This window comes from Marmota marmota, unplaced genomic scaffold (genome assembly GCF_001458135.2).
Source record: "Marmota marmota marmota unplaced genomic scaffold, marMar, whole genome shotgun sequence".
NCBI classification, from domain to species: Eukaryota; Metazoa; Chordata; class Mammalia; order Rodentia; family Sciuridae; genus Marmota; species Marmota marmota.
In genome coordinates, this window is record NW_025999998.1 from 14261906 (window position 1) to 14282492 (window position 20587).

The 20587-nt window shown below is 36.8% G+C and overlaps 1 protein-coding gene across 5 annotated transcripts in view; it reads left to right on the top strand.

Moving 5' to 3' along the window:
• Positions 1-20587, top strand: part of Gda (guanine deaminase) — a 92889-nt gene that overhangs the window by 59287 nt on the left and 13015 nt on the right. For 4 of the 5 annotated variants that reach the window (XR_007349042.1, XM_015492928.2, XM_048806910.1 and 1 more), the window contains 6 exons: positions 1105-1210; positions 5661-5688; positions 7810-7917; positions 10195-10302; positions 11973-12070; positions 14937-15004. Coding sequence is in view for 4 of the 5 variants with exons in the window: in XM_015492928.2 (XP_015348414.1) it covers positions 1105-1210; positions 5661-5688; positions 7810-7917; positions 10195-10302; positions 11973-12070; positions 14937-15004 (516 nt within the window). In the remaining variant the exon portion in view is untranslated. The remainder of the gene's footprint in view (positions 1-1104; positions 1211-5660; positions 5689-7809; positions 7918-10194; positions 10303-11972; positions 12071-14936; positions 15005-20587) is intronic. The other variant, XM_048806912.1, reaches the window with a different exon arrangement.

Sequence of the window (20587 nt, forward strand, 5' to 3'; positions counted from 1 at the left end):
CAATGGTGCAGAGGATTCTTTGCATGGTGGGAGGGTAGAGGAGCTGGGCAGATAGGATGGTTCAGATTGTGGAGGAGCTCAACTTTGCATCAAAGACTCAAAGATGGTTTTGAGACAGGTGGGTGAAATAATGAAAGTGGTATTTTTAAGCGAGATTAATCTAATGGCCAGGTATTAAAATAAATTACAGGGAAAAGAAAGAGAAAGATTTTTGAAAGACTCTTATGATAGTAATAGAGACATTATAAAAACAATTGTCCCTGTAGCTTCAACATTATAGTTGAAACAGAATGCTTCTTCTAGCACCTCTGATGAGGACTAGGTTCTTCAGTACAGCCTTGCTAGTAGCATTAGCTAAAAGACAATAATACTGGCATGGCTACAGTTAAGAAGAATAGCAGTATGGCCACTGAGTACCATATGCCAGTCACCTGATGCATGTTATTGTGTACATTTCTTAATATCCTGCACATAGCTGGGTGCAGTGGGTCACATCTGAAATCCCAGTGGAACTTACAATCCTCCTGCCTCAATCTGCCAAAACCCTAGCACTCAAGTTTTTATCACTATACTGTACTGTGTATTACCTAGAAGAGGATCATAATATATATATATAGAGAGAGAGACTCAATCCTGAGGATGGTGGTACAGTAGGAGATAGGAGGCAGACTGTGAGTAGATGAAAAAGAAGAAAGAGAAAGAAGAAATGGAGGGTAGGCATTTTAAAGAGTATTGGAATGTTTCTCTGGGATATGAGGCTGTTTCCTCCTTTGCGATAAAATGAGAGCAAAGAAGCTATGTCATTAGTAAAAATATAGACAAAGTGTACATGCAAAAAGAAAAGCTGAGTAAGAAGTACGAAACACCCAAGTATTACCTGGGCAGTCTGGGAGTGGGGATGTGGAATGAAAGGAAGAAACTTTACTACTGACAGAATATGGTAAGCGCTGTTGTTCTTAAGTGGCCTGATGACTGATGATCCTTTACATTCTGAGTGGTGTTTGTCATAGTGATTTTAATTTACAGGTGCTTTTTAAAAACTCAGAAAACACACTCTTTGAAAAAGAAACATGCCTTCAGATTCTTTTCATGTGTGTTTCATAGATAAATTTGGGCAGCGGGCGTTTGTGGGCAAAGTATGCATGGATTTGAATGATGCTGTTCCAGAATACAAGGAAACCACAGAGGAATCAATCAAGGAAACAGAGAGGTAACACATCCATTTGTCTTGATTTGTCTTTTGGATGAGTCCTCTGCTGCACTGATGGAGTTCAAGATGGAGAGAAGAAACCAGATACTTTTAGGACCCAGTTGGGATCTGTGTGATCCCAGTTGGGGTCAGAGTGTTCTGTTTAATGCAGTGTCCACAGCTAGCCCACAGTGAATCTGCTCAATTATTTAGTAATTCTTAATGATTTATAAAGAGCATTCCTCTGAAGTGCTACACTGTTCCCCATAGAAATCTCTACGAGGCGTCTGTCTTAGGTCAACTGAGTGTGGCACAGTCTGAGTGACTTGCCCACACTCACTGCATCAGTCAACCTCCCATTAGTATAATGAAATGCCAGAGATGATAAACTTAAAAAAAAAGGTTTATCTCAGTTTCTGAAGGTTCCAGTATCTGACCGAGTGGCTCCATGTCTTTGGGACTCTCATGAGGCAGCACATCCTGGCAGGGGTAGGTGATGGAGAAAGTCACTTACCTCATGAGCCAGGAAGTAGAACCAAGAAGAGAAAACTGGCCGTAGTTCCACAATCCCTGCTCAGGGGCATGTCCCCAATGACCTGAGGACCTTCCTCAGGGTCCAACCTCCTCAAGGTTCCACCACTTCCCAACATTGCCACCCTGGGGACCAAGCCTTCAACATGTGGACCTTTGAGTGAGCTTCACCCAGACCATAGTAATCACATAGCTTTTAAGTGGCAGAGCCAACACTTAAAACCAGGGTCTATGACTCTGAATTTTGAGTTCTTTCTATGATGATGAGGATCCCACCTTGAATTCAATACAAAATAATAATAATAACAACAACAACAACAAAAACAGAAGGCATACAAGAGCATTGTACGAAACATAGAGAATCACTAAGTTCCACAACAAAAAAGAAAAATATTCTCCATAACTAAACCACCTAAAGTTGCCAATATACTTATCCCCTATATTCTTGTAGTATTTTTTCAAGTGTTCTATGCATCCCTCACTCTCATTTTGTCCTATCATAGAAAGAGGAAAGTAGTTCTTCTAGCTATATGGTGGAAACATTAAAATGAACTCGTGACATGATAAGTTATCTTCTGAAGGTGAGGTATAGACATATAGGCTGGAATACTGATTCCTCTTCCTTTCTTGCTTCCCCATCTGTGGGCTCACTGTACTACCTATAAAGGTTCTGAGGACCTTCAATGGTGACACATAATCAAAACAGAAAACATAGAAGGTACCAAGGCCTGCTCTGCTGCTCTTCTGAGCATATAATAGGGATTATGAACTTCAGAAAGATCTCCACCTCAAATAATATGATGGCATATGCAGACAGAATCATAAAATTTAGATATGTACAAAGAAAATGAAAGCTTATGTCCACATAAACACTCATATGCAAATATTCATAGTAATATTATTCATAGAAGCCAAATATGAAGCAGGTTTCACAATGCACACCATCAGTCTAGCAGAGGACTTCATACACCGCATCAATACCTTGCACCATGTCAATCTAATTGAGTGAGTCCAGTGAGACACAGAACATTTCAGAATGCATAAAGTTAAGCAAGTTTTTACCTACAGATACTTAGCAAGGGATAATAGAAGCCTAGGATTCTTGATAAGCTGGTCCTCAAGGCTCAGGAGTAACCCAGGATGGGTGGCTTCATGTTTATATATGCCCCAAACTTCACTATAGCTGAGGGACTCTGATATTCTGCTCCGTCTGGGTTTTTATACCTGGGCGAAACTTGATGCACTGGGCTAAAGAATTCCAGGACATCCTGCCTAGAACAAAAAAGCACAGAGCCTAGGTTTATCTCAGGATGTAGAATTTTCAGCATATGCTTTCAACTATGACAACTACAAGCAAGAAAAGGGTAAGAGTCAGATCACCAAGGCCATCTAGGAATTGTCATTCACCAATCAAAATGTCCATCAGTTGGTGAGTGAGTAAATAAAATGTGACATATGATAGAATATTATTCAGCCACAAAAGGAATGAGGTACTGATATATGCTACATCCTGGGTGAACTTTAAATATATTATGCAAAGAGAAAGAACCGAACACAAAAGGCCACATAGTATATGGTTTTATTTACGTGAAATGCATAGAAAATGCAAATCCATAGAGACAGAAAGTCGGGGGCTAGAGGTAGGAAAGCCCATTAATTGCAAATGGGCCCAAGGAATCTAACTGGGGCCATGAGAATGTTTAAAAACTGGATTATGGCTGGATGTGGTGGCACACACCTGTAATCCCAGCAGCTTGGGAGTCTGAGGCAGGAGAATTGCAAGTTCAAAGCCAGCCTCAACAAAAGTGAGGCGCTAAGCAAGTCAGCGAAACCCTGTCTCTAAAAAAAAAATACAAAATAGATCTGGGAATGTGGCTCAGTGTTCAAGTGTCCCTGAGGTCAGTATCCCCCACAAAAAAAAAACTGGATTATGATGATAGTTCCACAACTCAGTAAATGTATTAAAATTATTGAACAGTGCACTTAAAACAGGTAAATTTTATGGTATGTAAATTATATTTTAGTAAAACAGCTTTTGAAAATAGAAATGTCTGTGAAATATGTATTTTCTAGCTCATATCCCTTAAAATAAGAGTTGAGCAGAAAGTGATTGGGTTTTTTTTTCAAAGTAAATATATTTTTGAAAGGGTTGCTTCTAAATTCACAAGGAATAATTTCTTTTGCAAAGACTTTGAAGGCTTAAAGTAGAGCATATTTTCAGAGATCCCAGACACACATGATTTTCTCCTGTGGTACAATAGCGCTTCTATAGAAGCTTTTAGCATCCTTCCTCTCACTTTTCTCCCCTAATTCCACACAGTTGAAGCAGAATTTTTATTTAAAAGACTGAGAATACAGTCTGTAGATATATCTCAAGATGTGTCAACACACTGTGGAGTCTTCATATGATTTATAATAAAGTTGGAAGACAAATTAATGCATTAGTTCCTCTTCCCATTTGCTGAGGTCACTGTGTTGGTTACCTAACTAGATAAAACTGGCATATTCCTTAAAAAATTTTTCATGTCAACATTTGTCTATAAAGTTATGTTTTAAAGCCTCTAGGAACTTGCTGTAGGACCGCTAAGGTAAATCCCTTTGTAAAATGAAGGATTTTTTTTGTTAAAATTTACTGCTTTCCTATCCTGTATTATGGATCAGTGCTTCTCCTGAAGATTGGATTTGGTTTTAAGTATGTGTGGCCTGCTCATTAGATTAGTTTTGGTTGTAAGTAATTTTATTGCTTGAGATCGCGGGTTTTTATCATTTCATCTCAATACAAAGAAATTCTACTGAACAGGGGCTGGGGATGTGGCTCAAGCGGTAGCACGTCCGCCTGGCATGCATGCGGCCCAGGTTCGATCCTCAGCACCACATACAAACAAAGATGTTGTGTCTGCCGAAAAAAAAAAAACTAAAATAAATAAAGAGAGAGTTTAAAAAAAAAAAAAAATTCTACTGAACAAATAAGTATTTTCTTGAATAATCTTCTGTAGCTTTTCAATAGTACCTTGAGTACTTGACAAGGAATTTCATTATATCATATTCAACATCAAAGAGACATAGAAGAAAATTCTTGGATATAAATCTTTACCCAAAAATAACCTATCCTGATGCAAGTTTTTAGAAGCCCAACTTTGTTTCCAATCCCTGGGCCTCTCTCACTTTCAGTGTGTCCCCTGAAAAGGAAGATAGGGGGTGCTGCAAACTCACAGAGGGGAGAAAGGTCCCACCTTCCCTTTAGCTCTGGGTGTATGCTCAACTCCTCTATTCATTGTTGTAAACCTTAATTCATATTTTATTTAGAAGAAAGAGTATACCAGAAGAAAGGAAATTATAGCTAGTAAACTTTTCCAGCCAGAGCAGAAGGAGCCATTCCGTAGGCTTTATTTACACTTGTCACCATGTGTCCCATTCACTGCATGCTTTATAGCCACCTCTGGTCTATTCCTTACTCCAATATCCACCCTCCCCCAACAAGACTGTGCCCTTGTGAATAAATGGTGATATCATGTGAGTGAGTAGCTTCCACTTTAGGGGAATTAGCAGTGGAGAATCCCATAACTTCTAAATGCTTCCAGGTGCACAGGACACCATGCTGGTAATATCCGTGGAGCACAACATATTGCAATATTCCCCCACACAAAGTTGGAGCTGGTAGAACAGCTTGAGTGCTATGGGAATATTCATGAACAGCCCAACTGATGCTAGATGATAACATCACATTTCCCTGTGATTTTGCCTCCCATCTTTGGCTGCAAATGAGAGAGCAGAGTAATTACTACTTATTAAACTTTAATTGGTGGTGGTGAAACATGTGCAGCATTAGAAATGTTTGCATGGAAATTAGGACATGTAAGGATCTTGTTTTCACCCTTTTAAAACATTTATTTGAAAATGCTTAAATTTTTCTAAATTCCCATTTGTTGCTTCATTTCAGATTTGTGTCAGAAATGCTTCAAAGGAATGTAAGTAAAAGTGTTCACAGCTTGAGTTTGAATTGCCTTTCTATTCATCTTTATTAAATTGCTTGATAGATTTTGGTCCATGTGCATTTAGTTTATTCCAAGCATAAAGAAGTATTTCCTTACAACCTTAAATTGTTGTCACAGAGGATCTGTCAATCCAACTCATTGAGGTCAAGCATTTTTAAGATTTTAAAATATTTTTAAAATTTTAAAACAGTTGACAAATGAAGCCTGCACATATTTAAAGTGCACAATGTGATGGTTTGATATGTGCATACAATTGTTTAATGATATTCACAATCAAATTAATTAACACATCCATTATCACCTGACCTGTATGGTAGATCCAAGAAACTGTTCATCTTATAACTGAAAATTTGTACCCTTTGAACTCTATCTCCTGCTTCTAGATATATATGTAAAGGAAATATAATCAGTATGTTAAAGAGATATCTGTACCCCCATTTTATTACAGTGTTATTCACTATCGTCAAGATACGGAAAGAATCTAAGTGTCCATGGATCAATGAGTGTATAAAAAATGCAATACAACTCATATTTGTGCCTGCACACACACACACACACATAATTATTATTTAGTGATTAAAAAGGAAAGGAATTCTGCCATTTGGTTCAGAATAGATAAATATGTAGAACGTTATATTAAGTGGAATGTGGCAGATCCAGAAAGATAGATACTACATGAACTCACTTATTTGTGAAATCCCAAAAGTTGAACTCTTAGAAACAAAAGTTGGGCATTTTTTTTTTTTTGCTTTTTTTTTTACTGAAGGCTTGTGCAACACTGCTCAACACTGTGTTTTGTTTAAGACACAATTTTGAAATCGGAATCTGTTAACTGATTTTAGTGGGTTTGATTGATCGCTATTCAGATATGTGAAAATTGTGCAGTTTGCTTCATTCTTACAATTGCATGTACTTTTCTTGGCTCCCAACGCCCTTGCTTACGTGCAACAGAAAAACTAGATTTAATAAGCTGGGTAAATTTCATCCTATGTCCCCTAAGCTTTTAGTGGATCTCAAGGATGAAAATCTCAGTCACTGCCCAGTTGAGAGTCACCATCTCAAGGCAACTTTCCCATTCTTGGTGGTTTTCCTTCTCCTCTGGGACCTTTCGCTTTCACAGAACTGGTCTTTCGAAATGGGGGAGAGGATTTCATGTTATGGGCAGATGAGTAGAACCTGGAAGCTATGGGACTATTTGGTGGCTACCTCACCACTGCTTCTGGTCACTTGCACACCCTGGTCTGGTCTAAAAAGCAAGCATTGTTCAGCCCCAGTGCCCTGGCCGATGCTGCCTTCTTCTCTGTGTGACCAGTCAGTGAGGCACCCCCTTTGCAGTGCCCTGGCCTTGGTGAACCTAGGCAGACAATGCTACCTCCTGCCTTTACTGCAGCAGGTCGGTTCGTGGCTCCAGGGGATAATTTCTTAGACTGGCAAGCCTGACCCTTCCCTTACCATCTTTTATGATCTGAATGGAACACACAGGATTCCTCAGAGTTTCTTCCAATTTAACCTTGGAAATCTTAGGTGGAACTTTGTAGATCCTTATCCCCACCAACCCTCTATGAGTGCTTCTCTCCCTCCCAGAAGAGAAAAAAGGCTTTTCTCTTCTGGTGGCACCAACGCTGCTCCTGCATGAGAATAGTTCTCAGGGAGCTTGGAGCCACCACATTCCTCAAGATGTAGAAAGAGGAATAGGCCCCAGCACACTTGCCTTCTCTCCAGTACTCTCCTTTAAAGAACTTCTCTTTCTGCCTCCAATGCTCTTCATAAAGGTCATTCACTCTAGACTTCATCTTTGCACATTGATGTGAGGAAAGGAGAAGAGAGAGGAGGGGAAGAGATGGGAGGGGAGAAGAGGAGTGTCTGTCATTTGGGACGGAGTCCTCTTCTTCTGAACTTGGTGCTGAAGAGCATGCTGTAGTCTCAATGGTGAGATGTTTCCATGAAACCCAGTGCCTCCACCAACTTTTAGAATCAGGGTCTGTCCTCAAAAATGAAGTAAAGTCACCTTGCTATCAAATATGCATTTTCAAGTATGCTACATGTTTATAATATCCATATTTTCCTCATCAATTTTTTTCTTGTCATTTCCAGTATCTTAGAGTGAAGCCCGTAGTGACACCACGTTTTTCCCTTTCCTGCTCTGAGACTTTGATGGGTGAACTTGGCAACATCGCTAAAACCCATGATTTGCACATTCAGGTAGGTATCTTCTGTTTTGTGCCTCTGTCCTGACCAGCAAGATTTTTCAGTACTCTAAATCATAATTTCCATTTTTTTCTACTGAGATTTCCTAGAGTCCAGTCATAACAGGGCAGGAAATGCCCTTACAGAATGTCACCTAATCCAGTTCTTTAATTTTGCAAGTAAGAAGCCTGAAGTTCCTTTTATTCCCAATGTTCTTCCATCAGTCTTCAAGAGACAAACACATCTTGATAAGGAAGGTCAATGACAAACTGGTTACTTATTCTCTGTAGAATACATTTAATGCCTTTATTTCCTACTTCTCTTTTATTTGATACTTTCTCAGTGTTCCATATCTTCATTCTTGGAGGAACCAGCTATTATTTGAAAACCAAAAAGAACCTAATTTCCGCTTTACAAAAATGCATTTTAAAGCCCTTTTGTTCTTAGTTTCTAATTTAAAATCAGGAACAAAAAAAAATATATCTTACTTTGTCATTAAGTTGTTGCAATTTAGGAATAACACTTTTAAAACCTAACAGCTGGGTTAAAATTGGGAGCTTCCCCTCCCCCCATTCAGACTTAATTACACACTGCACTAAAATTTCTCCTCTTAAGAATTGACTATCTTATAGGAAAGGTCAAGTTGGGCAAAGGCAATACATTGATTCTTTGCCATATTGTAGTTTTTTTTTTAAAGATCTATCTTAAGTCCCATTAACTAGTCTCATCTTCCCCATTATTAATACTATTATTATTTGTGATCTATAAGAATTGAGTTTTGGGTTCAATCTCACACAATGATCTCCTGGACATAACATTCAAAATTTAGATGATGTTTCTACTTTGGAAACAGAATACTTCTCTTTCTCAAAGAATAAAATACAAATGACATTTAAAATTATATGAAAAAAATTAAATGAGAAAAACTCACATTTTCCAAAATGACCTGTATTGTCTGGTTGTCCTTTCTTCTTTTCCTATGCCAATGTATTTTATTTATCTGTTTCCTCAAGATTGGGAATAGATCTCTCTCTATAAGTGGAGTAGCTATTTTAGAAAATCATTTAAAAAATTATCTGGCTATGTATATTCTACCTTACACACAGAGAGAAATGGCATTGCATTTGCTCATGAGTTATTTCCTATAATATATACTTACAACCAATTGATGTGAAATGATTGTTGTTTTAGGCTTGGGACTGGGGTGGTTACTCTACAGTCTAGCATCTTTTTTATTTTTTTATTTATTTTTATTTATTTTTATTTTTTTATTAGTTGTTCAAAACATTACATAGCTCTTGACATATCATATTTCATACATTTGATTCAAGTGGGTTATGAACTCCCATTTTTACCCCATATACAGATTGCAGAATCACATCGGTTACACATCCACGTTTTTACATACTGCCATACCAGTCTAGCATCTTAAAAACACTTTTGTGGTACCTTGGAGAAGGATTGGTGTGGGAGTCCCAGACTCACTTGTTTCGCTTGCTTTGAATTCTTATTGACTTTTTCTCGATGACTGCAGGATTGTCCAGCTCAGTTATTTCCAAACTGTTTTCTGCTGCAGAACTCATTCAGAAAGCCAACAAAGGAGACAGATTGGAGTCAGGGTCCCAGGGTCCCAATGCTGCTTCGTTCTGAACCTGTTTATGCCTTCCACATAATGGATTGCTATGGATTGTCAAACATAAAACCTGACTAAAATATTCACAGCTAAAAGAATTTGGAAAATCACTCATCTAGAGTTTTTCCTTAAGAGATGAGAAAATAGAGACTCAAAGAAAAGAACTGACTTGCCCTAAGACACATAATCAGGGTCAGACGTTGGGCGAAAACTCAGCTCTCAATTTTCTTATGAGTGAACCATGCTGTTGAACTCTTGCTTAAAAGTCAACACCAGAAGAGAAAAATTAGTATAAGCAGCAAGGCTCTTGACTGTCTTAAAGGAGATCTTTGCATTTTTTTCTTGCTACAGTTTGGAATTTGAAAAGACTTGATTGGAAAAATTTGCCTTGAGATGACACATGTGCGTGCACAAACACACACACACACACACACACATACACACACACACACACACCATGTTCATGCTATTCCATTTGTCATATATTGGTGTATATGATGCATATAATTGTTTTAAATAAAACTCATGCACAGTCTTTGTTGTCCATTGATAAGGTTCCTTATACAGTAAGTAGAAACCAGCACACCATTTTGAGGCAGGAAATAGAATTTCTATTATTTTTCTGGAAAAAAATGAAAATATTATTTTTTTTCTTTTAGAGCCATATAAGTGAAAATTGTGATGAAGTTGAAGCTGTGAAAAACTTATATCCCAATTATAAACACTACACAGATGTTTATGATAGAAACAATCTTCTGACAAATAAGGTAAATGCTGTATCATGGTGCAATCTAAGTAAATGCACACATTTACCAAACCAGAGTAAAACCTAGTGTGTGTGTGTCTGTGTGTGTGTGTGTGTGTGTGTCTGTGTGTAGCTAAATATGGATGTGAAGCTTCCTCTCAGTAGATAAATTTAAAGGCTTCGTTTGAGGGTGGGAATGTCATTGGTCCAAGGACACTTGTACAGCTCCATTAGGATGTAAATGTGCCTTTAAGTCAGCAGATGCATTTCTAAGGATCCTTTGTGTAAGAAATATGAATAGGGATATTAATTTACATATGAAAGTTTTAAAAGGGGTATCAGGAGGGCATTGGTTGCATTATAGAACATATATAATTAGAATTTTGTTCAACATCCACGAAGAATGAAGTGTCCAGGCTTACAAGGAAGAATGTGCAATCCAGTTTGATGCATGTGCGTGTATTAAGGAATACATTCTCACCTGGAAAAGACTAGCTGGAAGACACATATTGAATGTTGAAAATGATTCTTCCTGAGGGAGAAAGCAGAGCTTTCTACTTGTTATTTTAAAGTTCTGAGATTTGAAAAAAAATGAGTATGTATTAATTTAATAATTAATTAAAGTTAATATGAGTGACTAGAGACCTCATTACAATAATATACCCTTTGGCCTTGACCTTCAAGCAAATATACAAACTGCAGCTAGAGTTTATTGCAGCAAATAATTTCTTTGTTACTATGTGAATGGAGATGATTCAAAAGGTTAACACTCTGCATAAATCATGTAAATGCTACATTATAATTTTCATCCTTCTTTACATATATTTCCATATAATTAATAAATTAAACTTCAATTTGCATGTTAATTTTATTTGCACAGAGGTTGAGAAAGTTTTATTTAAATTATAATTCTGTGGTCACTGTACCATGCCTCCCAAAGGAGAAAGCTATTTAGATATAGGTTTTATACTGTGGAAAAATATAATCTTGAGAGTAAAGTCTTTCAAGAAAACACACAAATATTTCCAAGACTGAAAATCGAAAGATATTTCATATGTGTTCGGTACCTGCTTTCTTGGACCAATTTTGCCTTCTGAATTAATGCTTATTAGATAGTACATTCCCCTAATTTTTATGAAAAATGTAAAATTGGTGAGTTAAAAATTATTTGATGGTATCAAGATAGTTGCCTATATTAAAACTGAAAAGAAATAAAGAACAATTTTTTGCAGGGTAACTTTCACAGCTTTCATGTGCTGAGGAGGGAAAACTTACTTCTAGAAAGTTCTGGTGAATATAGCTCTATAGGTAGCTCACCACATAGATTTAGAAAAGAAAGCAGCAGTTTGACAATTTTCTAGAGTAGAAATAATAGAATCATAATTCCTCAAATTGGTTGGACACTCTGTGCTGTACATCATCTCTATAAACCCTCATTATTTTATGGATCAACCAAAAGAAATGCTAGTGAAATTCATGAATTTGCTGAGACTTTTGTATTACAATGTTTTACAGGCCTTTTCTGAAGTCTAAGATTTATACCTAGGGATTTTGTACAGTTGCAACTGTTCTTATAAAGGTGGTGACCACCAGTCACAGTTTCTGTTTCTCCCTATACTATCTTGTTTTGCGTCAATACTGATGTAAGCATTTTTGAATGATAAACTCCATGTAGGACAATCTTCTCTCCAGACAGTGATGGCGCATGGCTGCTACCTTTCTGCAGAAGAACTTAACATCTTCAATGAACGAGGAGCATCCATCTCACATTGTCCCAATTCTAATTTATCGTGAGTAGGCAATAATTGCTTGCAAGATTATGAATGTGCATGTTGCATTTCGGCAGTCAAAAAAGCCTTTGTTCTCTCAGTCATTCATTCCTCCAGGATCTGTCTTATATTTATGTTTTAGTGGGACAGGAACTAGATAAATGGACATTTGCCTATATTGTAGTGGAGGAAAAGAAGAATATATAAAAGAGGACTTTTTTTGCAGAGTATGAATTTGAAAACACATCTCCTAAAATCTCTGAAATGTGCACAAAAAATGAATAATGGGAAATACAACAGAAATTCAGGATTTAGAGCCGGGGACTGTAAGAATGCACATGGCAGTCAGTGCTCCAGGGAGGCGGTGTTGCCACATTTTGGAGCTCTGGAGTCAGGAGGAAGTGCAGTGCAGTAGAAGCCAATGTTCCACAGTGTGCTGGATCTGACAGGGTACTGGCTCACATACGGCAGCCCAGGAGGGACCTTTTCCTTTTGTCATTCCCTAGAATATAAAATATTTTTATAACATGGTCTTAACCTTTTGAAAGATTATGAATTCATAAGTGATTCAGATGACTTCTGGCTTGTATCTCTGGGGAAAAAAACATAAACATAAAAATGTTGCATCATTTTCAGTAAATTAATAGATCCTACGATGGGGACCAATGGATACTAGGTGAAAAATCCATGCTTGCACAAGTTTATTTAAGAAGTGATCTTAGAGAGTACCATTATAGAAGTAATACAAGAAGAAGTCAGTAAGGAATGCATCATCAAGCGAGTTATCACTATGGGCTCCTGAAGTTTAATTCTTTAAGAAATCTCAGGGAGTGAGTATATAAACAATAGTGATTGGGAGAGGGCTGCTAATGGGGGTGAAGAACCATTAACTCCCTGGAACTTCTGACCGTCCCCAAACAAGGGCAGAGAGGACTTTACTAGTAGGAGAAGTTCCTTGGCAAGGGCTGGAGGTGTTGGCAGTTGGAAGCTTAGGGACTTCGCAAATGGCACAAGTATGTGTCAGTGGCAGTATGTGAAGGGGACTTAGAGCCACAGGACATTTTTCTGGACTGTTTTGAGGAGTTTTCAGATATAGTCACATGGTAGAGCATCTTCCCTCTGTAACCTAAATTATGGTCTAGTGACCCCCATATGAGAAGAATTACCATCCCGTGTTTGAATGCACTGCACAACATACTCTAAATGGAAACTCATCCAGTTTTGCAAATTTGGATGTGAAGTTAAATTTCTGAAGGAAACATTTTTGCTTAAATACCATTCTCCAACAAATTTGAGAGGTTTATTGTGTGTTTACTGGAGTTTTGGAATGTGCATTTTTGAGCAGACTAGTTTGGCCTTTGCATCTTCTTGGACTTCTAAGGATGTGCTTTAGTTTCTCTTATTAGACAGGCAGCACATCTATTAAGCTCAGAGTCATGAGGTCCACAATTCAGCCCAGAAACTGTCTCTCCTAGTTGCTGCACCCTCAGAGGCAGCATTTGAAATTTCAGACCCAGATTCACCAGACTGCAACCCTTTTCTAGTTGTTCCCACCTGTCATTTATCTTGAGAGTGAAGGAGAGTAATGGGGTAATACTTTTTCTCACCTATCATGAGAGTCATAGCCGACCCTCCATAACAAAAGAGAGACAAATTTAACAAATTTATTTAAGCAAAGTTTTACATGCATGGAATGTTTTAGAATAAAAAAAATCAAAAGATATAGAGAACTTTCTCTATTTTTATGCTTTGATTTGATGAAGCACGGACAGCCATTTAGGAACATAATTGGACAAAAAGGATTTGATCTAATGCTAAGAGGCTGAGTGGGAAACCCAGTGAACTCTGCTGGGCAGATTCTTCTTGGCTTCTCTGTGTAGTATTTTTTCCCTCCCAGGTATGGGGCAGGATCCTTTCTGAAGTGAGGGTCTTATGACCTTCTATCGAACAAAGCAGGTCAGACAATTTCTCCATGGCCAGCTTCAAAAGAAAAAAGCAGGGGAAGAGTAATATTTCTAGGCTTTATGGCTTACTTTGAAGAACAGGGGTTCTAGCTTCTGATTCACTTTTGGAAAGAGAAATTTTAGTTTCTGTTTTAGTGCCATGGATCCAATGATTTACACCCTCTAGGCCTAAAAAATTCTAGTTTCTATGGATTGTCTTGTGGAGAAGAAAGGGGTCAGGATTAGGTCAGAGGAAGATTTTGATTTTTGAGGTTGCTTCTTTGGGGTCTTGTTTTCTGAGCCTTAATATGAACCACTGCTTATTCAGGGTTACAAATTGTTCTGCAAGTAGAGGAAGGGCAGTGCTTTATAATTTCTATTTCCTAATATAGATGAGTGGGTCAGTTAAAAAATACTTAAGAGCCAGTTGCAGGGGTGCACACCTTTAATCCCAGATAGCTGAGAAACTAAGGCAGGAAGATGGCAAGTTTGAGGCCACCCTTGGCAATTTTGTGAAGCCCTTTCTCAAAATAAAAATTAAAAAAGGCTGGGGGTGTAGCTCAGTGGTAAAGTGCCACTGGGTTCAATCCTGAGCAATCCTTGTCCCCCCGCCCCTCTCCCACCACCACCACCAAATTTAACATTGATAAGACTTTTGGACTCATTGTAAGGTTTAACTTCTTCATTTATTCTTTTCATATAAGTGATTCTCCACTTTCCCTTTATCTCTTGATGCTTTGTATCTTCCTGAGATTAACTTCAGCTCTTGATGATGCTTTGTACTCCAGGACTCAGATGGCCTGGTTTGACTGTGTATTTGTGTCAGCATGAGAGATGATCCAATGGGAAACGCCATTTTCAGTGATATCGCTTTTCATTATTATTAAGTGACCTTCCATTGTTGGAATCGCATGAATCTCCTCTGAAATCTTCTCTCTCCACAGGCTCAGCAGTGGCTTTCTCAATGTGCTTGAGGTCCTGAAACATGAAGTGAAGATAGGGCTGGGGACAGGTCAGTATTTCACTGGTGAAACTGTGGCATTGGTCAATCAGCAAATAACTTTTGATGGGCTGGGGATGTGGCTCAAGCGGTAGCGTGCTCGCCTGGCATGCGTGCGGCCCGGGTTCCATCCTCAGCACCACATACAAAGATGTTGTGTCCACCGAAAACTAACAATAAATAAATAAATATTAAAGATTCTCTCTCTCTTTAAAAAAAACTTTTGATGCAACTAATTTGCAGATAACAGTTTTATGTTTAAGAAACATGAATTTGATTGGTAGTCTTCTTGATATTTCAGAACGTGAGGCTGCATGCATATTGAAATTGATAGTTCTCACCATTTTCTGCAACAACTCAAGTTCTAGTTTATTACAATGAGATATTTTACATCAAGCAACTAATTAGAAAAACACAATAATATTCATTATTATTTTGTTAAAAGTATCTAACTGAATAGTGAGGTTGAAAGTAATGGGAACTTGTCTGTGAAGAGAGATGTTTCTATGACACTAAACCCTGAAAGCCATTAACCCTGTTTGTGGTTTAGAGGTTAGGCGATAAAGGACCATTGCTTCTAAAGTATTTTAAAGGTTCTTTATTTCCCCCGCCCTTATTGTTTTGTCCTTCTGGCTAGGTTTTTATAAGGTTATTATAAGATTGGATTTGTGTGTGTGTGTGTGTGTGTTTTCAGTAACTTCATCATCAAATACTGTCTCATAAGAAAATGTATTTGACTTTGCCAAAGTGAGCAAGGTCAGATTCCATCTTTGTCAACTTTGAGAATTCTGAGACACTATAAGAACCAGCTTTGCTTTTAACCCTTGTTTGGCCAAAATGGGACTCCTGGTTTTCGACAGGTAGTCTGATGCTCACCCAGCTGAAGGACATTCTACGTGGCAGCTGGGTTAGCAATGCACTCTTTCTTTACAATGCATTTTAATTGTTTTTCCTGAGTGTGTGCACTGCTGCTCAATTAGAAAATGAGAGTCAGCCTAAACGTCTAGGCATCCACTGTGAGCCTTCTTTTATTACTGTGTATGACTGAACTAAAAATTTTTTAAAGGAAGATGAAATTGGGCACAAGAGGTTATTTTTCTAAAACTTTTAAAGTAGACACATAAAATGGTACATATTAATGGGGTGTACTGTGATATATATTGTATGATATTTAAATTAGGATAAGCATATCTGTCTTCTGAAACAGTTATCATTTCTTTATGGTGAAAATATTCAAAATCCTTTCTTTCAGCCTTTTGGAAATATATAGTACATTATCATTATCTATGGTCACCTTACTGTGCAACAGCACACCAGAACTTATTTCTCCTAATAGTAGCTTTGTACCTACTCATTAACCTATTCCCACATCTCCTTCCCTACTACTCTCCCCAGCTTCTGGTACTCACCATTCTATCCTCAGCTTCTATTAGGTCAAGTTTTTTTTTTGGATTCCACATTATGAGTGAACTTATGTTGTACTTGTCTTTCTTTTGTGTTCCTGATGCTTTTGTCTTCTTGATATTTCAGAACGTGAGGCTGCATGCATATTGAAATTGGTAGTTCTCACCATTTTCTGCAACAACTCAAGTTCTAGTTTATTACAATGAGATATTTTACATCAAGCAACTAATTAGAAAAACACAATAATATTCATTATTATTTTGTTAAAATTATCAAGAAAGGTATGTTAAATTAGAGATTTTTTTCCAGTTTTATATAGAATCAAAGTAGTTAGGATTTTTAAAAATTCTAATTTAAGTCGTAAATTATTAAGATTGGGATAACATTGGGATATCATCACTGATGTTAAAGGAAGTGATTTAGTTTCTTTATTTTCACAGGAAAGTTTTAAAGGTTAGGGGAAAAAATGGCCAAGAGTTTGCTACCCACTACAGTTAGTTAATATGAAAAATTTAGCAGACATAAAAAATCAGGTAGGTATTGCTCTCAATTTTTCTAGGAAAATTCCCATGATTTAAATTCATCATGCAGTTTCTTCAGTTCTTGACTGGGTTGTATCACTGTGGCTGAAAAAGCATAGTGAACATTCTGGCAAACATATTGATCAAATGTTTGCTTAAATGTGACATATTAGTGTATTAGCTTGGAGAATGTTGTTTCATTTTTACAGTCTTTATCGCCATAGCCACCTAGGGATCCACTATTTCCTAGACATGATGTTTATGTTATCAATTTGCCCTTTGTTTATAGAGTTTGGGAGATATTTAGCCTCATACTGTGAATAGAGAGGAAGCCCAAGAACAGTTTGTGCACTGTGTCTATAACAAATATGAGCAAATCTTGACTTGCTCAAATATTAAAAACCTGCAGGAAGCCTGTCAAAAAAAAGCATTGCAAAACAAGAAAAGGCAGTTTAGGAATGAGAGCAAACATCTAATAATGATCTACTTCTGATCCAGAAGAAAATCTCTAAAAATTGTCATCATCCTTAGAGTTTAAAAAGACATGACACTATGAAAATATAGCAAATGGTGATGAAAATACAAATTTTCAAAGTGGAAAAAGAAAACAAAAAAATTGAAATACAAGCATGTGAACTCACACTGCTGGAGAGATGGTAAATGGTATAATCATTTTGAAGAGCGTTTTACAGTTTCTTATAAGGTTAAATATACATCTACATATAACCCAGGAATTTCACTCTTGGATATTTATCCTGGAGAAATGAACAAACATGTTTTCAAAAAGAGTTGTATAAGAATGTTTATACCTGCTGTATTCATAAAAGCTGCCACTTTGAAATAATCCAAGCATCTGTCAACAGGAGGATAGATAAAAGCAAACTGTGGTATATTCACATAATGGAATATTACTCAGAAGTTGAAAAACAAGTTACTTATACATACAAAACGTGAGTACATCTCAAAAATATCTTAAGTGAAAAAAAAGATAAAACAAGCACATACTGTATGATTTCATATGTATAAAATCCAGGGACCAACAGAACTAACCTGTGTTCACAGAAATCAGGAAGTGGTCCTAAGTGTTGGAGGTGATGTTAGGAGAATTAACTAGAAAAGGCCATAGGGAATTTGCTGGAGTAGTGGAAATGATTGATATCTTGTTTTTTTTTTTGGAAAGGTAGTTAAAACTGTGTATAACTGTTAATATTTATTGAACTGGATATCCAAGTACTATGCATTTTATAATATCTTAATTATATCTCTATTAAAGCAAGAACAAACCAATTATGTAGGCGGATATAAGAAACAGAATTGTTGCAAAAAACGAATTCAATGATGTGGGGAATAAAATGGAGCAAAGATCAGAAGAGGGTGTTAGAGGATGATCCATGAGGAGGGCAGAAGGCATAGTGCCAACACAGGGGCCTTCTGATGGAGGTCCTGGAGTCAATGGAACAAATAATAAATCTTAAAGGATATTTTTTTTGAGCTTAAGAAGGAGCTATGTTGTAAGTGCTTGCCCCATTTTATGTTAAATTATACCTGAGCATGTTGTTGCACAATATTTTAATTACAAAGAACAAAAACACTTCCGGAAACATTGATGTAGGGTGAAAAATTCAGTTGTCAACAAAACAATTAAAACAATTTTCATTCAAATGTTTTTTGCTAGCACACACAAAACCAAAGTCAAAAATGAATATGGGGGTGAAGCAGTCATTAGCCGAAAATATTATATCTGGCGAATTCTCCTTCATATGTGAAGGCAACAAAATTCTCAGCTGGACAAAGCCTTGGAAAGTAATCTCTCTGAACCCCTTGAAAAAAATAACTAGAAAATCTATACCATTTATTTATTGGTGGGCCAAAATGAAGTGCCATTATGTGGGAAAGAAATAGAACAATGTACATATTAAGAACAACTGGGTCCAATTTCTCTGCCACTGTCTGGCGAGTCTAGACACCTTGACCTAGTGGCAAGTTACCTTGTCAATTTGCTTTGGTATTTGTCTCTAAAATGGAGTTGATGATAGTAGACACCTTGTAAGATTGCTTTGAGGAAAAAATTAAAAGTTAATATGTGATCTTTTTAGATTCTTGACATAGACTAACAATTGAATACTTGTTGACTAGTATTAGGTAAAAAATCTATACCATTTATTTATTGGTGGGCCAAAATGAAGTGCCATTATGTGAGAAAGAAATAGAACAATAAAATTTATAGTAAAGCTGTTATCAGTTAAAGTAGAAATAAGATTAAAATGTGGAAATGATTTAAAAAAAATAAAAGCAAAAGCCCAAAATTCATCTCAACGTGTATGATGTTAAAAGTAATGTATATTAAAAAACTATCAGAATGGCAACATAAATCAGAAAGAGGCTCCTGGGTCCTGAATACATACTTGTTTTTGAAACTGAGCGTCAGATCCTTCAGTTTTGATTTTATATTTTCTTTATATGATTTGTATGTCTTCAATGTTATAGAAATTTAAATAATATATGCTCTGCAAGAAATAACTTCCTAAGTACTAAAAATTCTTCTGTCTTCTGATTTTGTTAACAAAACCCAAGTTGTAGCGTCTGTGTAAGATGTACTTGGCAAGTGGCAGCCAAATTATAAGTGTATAAAACTTCTCATCTCAGAAAAAAGTGAGTTGCATATCATATTTTGATTTTGACTTTGCAATATAAAAATACAGGTTGAGTAGCCTTTATCCAAAATATTTGGGAACAGAAGTATTTTGGATTTCAGATTTTTAAAAATTGGAAATATTTGCATATGTATAATGAAATACCTTGGGTAAGGGACCCAAATCTAAACACAAAATTTATTTATGTTTCATTTATAATTTATATACATAGACTGAATGTAATTTTAGACACTATTTTTAGTGTTCCTGCATTTTGGACAGCAGCTCATCTTATGAGGTCAGGTGTGGAATTTTCCACTGTGGTGTCATCATGTTTTGGAGCATTTGAAATTTTATATCTTTTGATTAGGAATCCTCGATCTATATTAAAGATAACTACTGGCAGAATTATGCAGAATGCTTCCTGTCTAAAATAGGAAAGATGCATGGAAGTCAAAGCAAACATAGTAAATAACCCCAAAACAGTAATATGAAAGAAAAATTTGAAAGTATACAACAAGTTTACATAAACAATACATATAAATTCATTAAAACAAATGACCTGCATGTAGCAGTGTTTCATTTTGCAGTGATGATTACCCATCCTGACTTGGTTTTTTCCATTACTCCCAAAGCACTCGTTCTTTGATCTCTTTGTGGAACCCAATCCAGATTCCATGCTTTCTCAAGACCCATTATTCCCTCCCTGATTTACCCTGCTTGGATGCCAGTGGACATCACTGGAAAAATGGCTTCTGATCCCTCTTTGTGTTCACTTTGCAAAAGCCCAGGCTTTGATTCTTTTATTGTTCCTCTTTCTCAGAGCACATACCTGGGCATCTGGAAGGTGCTGAAGAAGCATCTCCAGTGGTACAGTGCTTGCCTAGCATGCCTGAGGCCCTGAATGTGGTCCCCATCATTGCAAAATAAAAATAAGACAAAAAAGTCACACCATAAATATATACAACTTTTGCCCATCAATTTAAAAAATAAATAAAGTATACAGATTCCTGAGTTTAATCTTGATACATAGATCC